The sequence below is a fragment of the Erigeron canadensis genome, chromosome 8 (assembly GCF_010389155.1).
Source record: "Erigeron canadensis isolate Cc75 chromosome 8, C_canadensis_v1, whole genome shotgun sequence".
NCBI lineage: Eukaryota > Viridiplantae > Streptophyta > Magnoliopsida > Asterales > Asteraceae > Erigeron > Erigeron canadensis.
Window position 1 is genome coordinate 49,898,341 of NC_057768.1, and position 7,815 is coordinate 49,906,155.

Sequence of the window (7,815 nt, forward strand, 5' to 3'; positions counted from 1 at the left end):
GGTAGCGAGGTGCTCCTTGCATTAGGGGAGGGGAGGAGAAGAAAATTCGGGGAGGGGAGGGGAGGTGAGGAGTGGGGAAGCTCTCCCCCCACCCTAATGAACATATAATTTAAATTCTGAAAAAAAGATTGAGAAGTTTTTAATTTGGATACAAAAATCAACATGTATGACTAAAACGTATATGTTAGTTCTCGAACCGCAGCTTCCATTGTTAGCCTATTCTCAGGAGCCTCATCCACACAAATCAGCCCCAACTTTGTCAGCTTTTCGGCTTCTACTAATGAAAACTTTCCCTCGAGATTTTTGTCAATAAAATCTTTAAACCTTCCATCTGTAGCAGCTGATTTGATTGACCCTGTCAGATTACTTTTACCCGAAAGGATCTGAAGAATTACAACCCCAAAAGCATAAACATCACTCTTTTCTGTGAACTTGCCTGTTGTAATATACTCTGGAGCCATGTAGCCTAAAGCTGCACTCACTTTTAGTGCAGAAAACACAATGTCATCGGCTAGAAGCTTTAGGAGGCCCGCATCTGTGATCAACGGGTTGTATTGTTGGTCGATGAGGATCTTATCCATTGATATGTTACGGTGAACTATCGTGGGCTTCTCCCCCTCACTTTGGTGTAGGTATGCAAGACCTGAGAAATTTTAATTAGGATCAGAATATTCATTCATTAGGTAACTACTGTAATCCATTCATTAAGATTGAAAAAAGAAGAAAAGTAAAACCTTTTGCTATGCCATTGATGATGGAAACCCTTGTGGGCCAGTCAAGGATATGGCGGCGGCGGCTTCCATCATCATCTTCAACATCAAGATAGTCCGACAGGTTCCCTCTTGATGCAAAATCGTATACCAGATAGCATTCGCCTCTTGATTTTGAGCAACAAAACCCTCTAAGCCTGGCTAAGTTTTCATGCTTTAAAGAGGTTAACAAGCTCAGCCCTTTGGTAAACTCTGCTTCATCGGCTTTACAGCTTGTGACACTGACGCTCTTTATAGCGACAACCGATCTGTCTCGTAGAGCCCCTTTGTACACAGCAGAGAACTTGCTCCTGCCCAGCAAGCTCGCATCACAGAAGTAATTAGTAGCCGACTCGATTTCCTCCATGTTGAATTTCTGTAGCGAGGTTGATTCCGAGTCCTCAAATTCCACACAAATCCTGCAAGATGGCGATTTTTGTGTGGGGTCCCAAGCGCAAGAGTAATCGCCAATGCTTTTACGGGGGGAGGATCCGTGTTGCATGCTAAACCTGTGATCGGGAGTCTCGGACTTGCTCCAGATTTTCTGTTTGCGCCTTCGGTGGACGAAAATTGCAACAAACGTGGTCACAGTTAAAGCTGCGATGACTGTGACTAGGGCTGTTATGATGCCTACACGTTTGAGATTGGATGATTTGGTGCAGTGGAGTTGGTGGCAGTGGGGGGGCGTAATGTTAGCTGACTGGGGTATGTTGTTTCTGAATGGTTGCTGCTGCTGGGGATAGTTGATCATTGCAGCGTCGAGGGCGGTACATGGTCTGAGTGAAGGAAATGCTGCACCACATAGATCAGGATTGTTCTTGTAGTTGAACCCGGTGTTCAATCGCTTCAAAGCTACAACAACCAGTTACTGTGGTTAATTAGAAGGAAGGAAAAAAAACAACATTTCATTTCAATCAGATGTAAAAGGTTACTAGTGGATGGATCTACGAGAACAAACAAACAACATATTGAAGCGTACCGGTTGGAACAGAGCCCGAGAGGGTGTTGTTTTGAACATCAAAGAATTCCAATTGGTGGAGGGTGGGAATGTTATTAGGAATGGGACCGAGGAGGTGGTTATAGCTGAGGTCCAGCCTTTTCAACATGGCCAACCCCCCAAGGGTGTAGGGGATTGGACCCGTCAATCGGTTGTGTTGCAGACCTACGACGCTCAACTTGTTTAAACTCCCGACCTCCGATGGTATGCTTCCATTCAGATCGTTGCAACACAAGTCCATAACTGTAACCAACCATTATTATTTAATATACTATATACAAGGTAATTATTTCCTTAAATTTTGAACAAAGTAGTACTGTACTATATACCTTGTAGGCTACTCATGTTGCCAATCTCCCTGGGAATTTCTCCGGTGAGATTGTTAACGTTGAGATACATTTCCGAAAGCTCGGAGAGAGTGGAAATTTCCTTTGGGATGCCTCCTGTCAGAAAGTTGTAATGAAGGTATAAACCCGACAGGCACTTGAGACCAGAAATAGCCGGAGGTATCTTCCCAGTCAGGCCTTTGCCCTGCAGCGAGATGTTAGCCACTTTTAGATACTCATTACAAGCCACACCCGTGAACGACTCACTGCTGCAAGGGTCCCCGGTTTCGGTCCATGATGTCAGATGCTTGTTTTCCGGGTCTAGAGATGCCTTCATCTCCATAAGAACACTCACTTCTGCACCATTATTTCCATATGCTGGCCATACCACTACTGCTGCTGCCAACAAAACCAGCATAATTATACAAGATAGATCTTGCATTTCTTTTTATTTTCTATTAATTAATTGGGGGATAGTTGGTTGAGGAAGAATAGAGGGAGGAAGGGAGGCAATTTTGTCAAAAAGATGAAAGGAAGGTGTGAAAGGTGAGACTTTGAAAATGAGTGAGTGAGTGACAGAAAGATGCCATGTAGTAGTTTGTAATGGGAAAATGAGCTTTTTTGTATGACCTTTTTCTTCAAAAGTCAATGATTAACCGTTACATATCATATTAATGCATATAAAAACGAGTAAATCACAATTTTCGTCCCTATGGTTTACCCCTACTTTCACGTTTCATCACTATGTTCACGAAATTACGTTTTTCATCCCCAATTTTGGAACCCCGTCAACGGTTTTGGTCCAAACCATTAACAGACGTAAAATAGATGGTCACATGACATGTACATTATGGGTAAAATGGTCATTAAATTACAAAAGAACGAAAAGTGTAAATTAAAACTTTCAACAATAATGTATATCTGTGTGTGAGTGTAGATCGGTAGATCATCTTCATCATCCACAATATTATATCTGTATATATGTATCTACATCCATCTATCAAAACAATATATGGATTTCTAACATACAAAAATTCTCTTCTTCCTCTTTAACAATATTTCTTTTAGATCTATCAAAATTTTTATAAAACCAATCATTCAAGATCCCCACCACCATTGTCAACCCAATCTATCTTTTACAATGATAAAATCCGGCCAAGAAGATCCGGTCAAAAAGCTCCGGCGACGAAGATCCAGGTAAGAGGATCCGGCTACAAACTCAATAACAAGATCTGACAAAGAAAATCCTGCCACAAACCCAATAACAAGATCTGGTTATGAAAGTATTCAAGATCTGAAAACCTATATGTATAGATTGGTCAAACCATGTGTAAGTCCAAGTTACAAGAAACGACAACTTAGATATTCTCATCACAATAAAATATAAGGCACGATTCGTGTTAAAGCTTACCTTCTGATGTAAATCAATTACTTATACTTGATGTTTTATTTGACTAGTTGAGTATACAAACTCCACAAGTTATATATTTGAATGATTTACATTGAATGATTTACATCAATAGTAATTTTATACTTGTTTAACTATTATTTTCAAAACAGAAAATGCCATTCTTATTTCCTGATAGTGGTAATATTTTACTATGAGAAATAAATTAAAATTTTGAAACCATAAAACAATGTCAACATAGAAAATTAATGTAAATTTGTGGTGAGTGATTTTTAAAAAGTTCTATTATTTCATTTTCTACATTAACAATCATACCTATATCTATATATAAATATGCTGTTCAGAAAATGGATTTTGTAAGGATATTTGGATTAGGATCTGAAAACTTGATAAGTCTTTATATGAATTTTAGTGTTTGAAAAAAGTTGTAGGCATTTTGTTTTTATGATTTTGATTTGATGATTTAGATAAAAAAAAAGTATTGAAAAGTGTTAGATGATGATGGTTGATGTTTGATGATAAAGATGGTGATCATAGATTGTGAATATGTATTGTTAATTAAAAAAAGGTAAAGACAAAATGACAAAGTTGCCCTCCGACCAAAAGCGTAATTAAAGGTTTTTTAATGTCTGTTAGTGGATTGGACCAAAACCGTTGACGGAGTTCCATAGCTAAGGATGAAAAACATAATTTCGTAAACCTAGGAATAAAACGTGAAAATTGGGGCAAACCACAGGGACGAAAACTATAATTTACTCATATAAAAACTGATATTTACTATAAAATTTTACAATTTATGATTATATAACAAAAATTTCAATTATAATTAATAAATATATGATATATGTCAAATACTAGATTTTAGACCCGTGTCCAACACTGGACACGAGGCATACGACATTATTAATATTAGATATTAATACATGTAACTCATAAAAGCTTATAAGTTCAAAGTTCAAGATATAATTGGATACCAAATATTCAATTCTAATGCCAAGAATGTTAAGCTAATAGAAAGAAAACTAATGTGATAAAAGAACATTGGAAGGATATACCCTCTTTCATCATTTGAAAGACTTCTTTATAGACGAAATTTTTTGTAGTGTTTTTTGTCTTTTCATCTTTGTCACATATTAACACTTTAAAGCCCCTTATCGACTTAACTCGAAATACAGCAATGTACAATTGTGTGTGTGTGAAAACCGGACTTTGTAGATAGAAACCAATTTAAATAACATTGTAAAATTAATTATTTTAGTTTTTTATTAATTGAATAAAATTATGTAAAAAACTAAATGATGACATCAATAAGAGACAATTTGATGAAATCGAGCGATATGATTGGTTAATAAGTTATTAGTTTAACTGTTTTTTAAAATATATTAAAATTAAAATAGTACAATTGCTATTAAAATCTTAATATATTTACATTAAATTTAAATTTTTAATTATATATATATATATATATATATATATATATAATAGAACATATTATTGGATATATATTAGTTATTATTTTATTGGATAAATATTAGCTATTATTCTATCGGATATATATTAATTATTATTATATTTATTTATTATATTAAAATTATCGGGTAAAAATTATAAATTGGATATATATTAGTTATTATTTTGTTGGATAAATATTAGCTATTATTCTATCGGATATATATTAACTATTATTATATTTGTTTATTATATTAAAATTATCGGGTTAAAAGTATAAATTTGTGATGGAAAACAAAAAAGTGTAAATTAAAGTCAAAATTGAAAACAAAAGTCAAAATTAAGAAATCGAGAGTTATGATTGGTCGATAAATTATTAGAGCAACTGTGCTTTAGTATAATAAAAGATGTAAATATATAACTAATAAAACATATATTGATATGAACTTATGCAAAAGGAAAGATTGGATTCTAATTTGTTTTTGGAAATAGAAAAGCCAAGAGACACTTTAATCCTAATGTGACTTTCAAATGAAAAATACAATAAATGAATGATAATCGATAATATTTTATTATCATAAAGTCAATTATAATTTCTTTTTTGTCAATTATAAATTATTAATGTTTATATCTAAATGCTAATGGTTTATCTAAAGTCTAATAAGATTGGAATTCCAGTTTTTCAAAAAGAGCTATACGAATAAATTTAAATATTTAAATGTAGATTTAGATTGATATCAAATCGTAGTTTATATTTAAAAAATTATAATTAAGATCGAAACTTTAGATTTTTTACTAAATTTTAGACCCATGTCCAACACTGGACACGGGTTTACGATATTATCAATATTAGATCTTCATATATTTAAGTCATAAAAGCTTATAATTTTGAAAATATATATGGTTTTAAGTTTTATACTTTGCAAGTTGTAGTACAATAATCATATGTTTTTTACTCTCATTATTAGCTGAGACATATTGATAAAATTGTTTGTCGTATTCATTCCACATGACACATGTTATAATAATTTCTCTATTATATAACTTTTTGAAACCAGTTGTAGTCATAAATAATATTATTATGAAAGATATTTAAGAATTAAAATATAAACATACTTTTGATCATGTATTTGACATTCAAGTATATGTATGTGATCATGATGCGGACCCATAACACGCATAAGTTTATTTTCAATCATTTGTCCTATGATAATTAGGTTTCTTGATTTGAGTGACAATTGTAACTTTAAACATTAATACGTAAACCTAATTTACAAAAAAAATAAAATAATTATGTACCTTTTTGATTTGAGAGATGTAATGAATCTTGAACAGAGTTCATATTGACTTCGATTTAGTATTAAAGTAACCATGTGTTATAAATCATGTTTTGTTCTGTGACCGTCTCATATTTTGTGATTCCAATTGTGTTTAGGATAAGGATGTTGTATATCGTCATCTATTATTATGTTTTGAATATGTATCTAGAGTTCAAATTGTGTTTATATTAAATATTAAACTAAATATTAATATTTATAATTTATAAAAATTTAATCTAATATTTGTTAATAAGTCATTAGGTTTTGAAAGAATTTTTTGTAGACAATATTTAATATATTGATTTTTTTTAACTAAATAAATGACTGTAAAATTTAAAAATTTTTCTCAAGTTGATGATTAAAAATAAATATAAATTAAGTATTCAGGGCTAAAAAGTGTAAATTATTGATGGAAAACAAAAAAGTGTAAATTAATGAGACTTTTTTTATAAAATAATATAAATATTAATATGATAATATATTTGGATAATGATTATTAGGATTTTTAATTTATAGTTGATCTAAATGATGACATAAATGAAAGTCAATTTGATGAAATTGAGCGATTTGATTGATTAATAAGCCATTAGTTCAACTGTCTTATAGTATATATTAAGATTAAGATACGATACAAATATAATAGCTAGATTGAAATTCTAAATTTGAGTTAATCAACTAATATTAGTATTATTATTAGGAGTATTTTGCCAAATAAGAATGCCAACTAATCTTTAATTAGATTTTAGACCCGTGTCCAACACTGGACACGGGGTTTACGATATTATCAATATTAGATATTTATACATTTAATTCATAAAAGCTTATAATTTCGAACATATACAGTTCTAAGTTTTATACGAAGTACTTTGCAAGTTGTAGTACAATAATCACATGTTCGTCACTGTCATTATTAGCTGAGACATATTGATGGAATTGTTTGTCGCAGTCATTCCTCAAGGCACATGCTACAATAATTTCTCTATTATAGAATTTTTGAAACCAGTTGTACTCATAATTTGATATTATTATTAAAGATAATTAGGAATTAAAATATAAACATACTTGTGATCCTGTACTTGACATTCAAGTATATGTATTTGATCATGATGCAGACTCATAACACGAATAGGTTTACTTTCAATCACATTACCTATGATAATTAGATAACAATTAGGATTGTTTTCATGCTCTTTGATAAAAATTAGGATTCTTTTAGTGACAATTGAAACTTTAAAAAATTAAATATAAATACCTTTTGTAACTTTTAAAAAACATCTCCTCAAGTTGATGCTAAAAGTATAAATTAAATTTTGAGGGCTAAAAAGTGTAAATTATTGATGAAAAACAAAAAAAAATGTAATTAATGAGATTTTTTTTTACAAATTAATATAAATACTAATATAATGATATATTTGGATAATGATTATTAGCGAGAGTTAATTTGATGAAATTGAGCGATTTAATTGGTTAATAAGTCATTAGTTCAACTGTCTTATAGTATATATTAATATTAATATTATATCAGGTGTATATAGCTTAAATAGAAACTTACATCTATAAATTTACA

At 31.3% G+C, this 7,815-nt stretch overlaps 1 protein-coding gene across 1 annotated transcript; it reads right to left on the reverse strand.

The window, feature by feature from the left end:
- Positions 1 to 108: 108 nt before the first annotated feature.
- Positions 109 to 2,618, reverse strand: LOC122609695 (probable LRR receptor-like serine/threonine-protein kinase IRK). Its single transcript, XM_043782643.1, has 4 exons — positions 2,076 to 2,618; positions 1,729 to 1,989; positions 735 to 1,601; positions 109 to 643 (listed from the first exon to the last, which is right to left on the reverse strand). The coding sequence occupies exons 1-4, from the start codon at positions 2,512 to 2,514 to the stop codon at positions 171 to 173; spliced, it is 2,040 nt and encodes a 679-aa protein (XP_043638578.1). The 5' UTR covers positions 2,515 to 2,618; the 3' UTR covers positions 109 to 170.
- Positions 2,619 to 7,815: the final 5,197 nt, after the last annotated feature.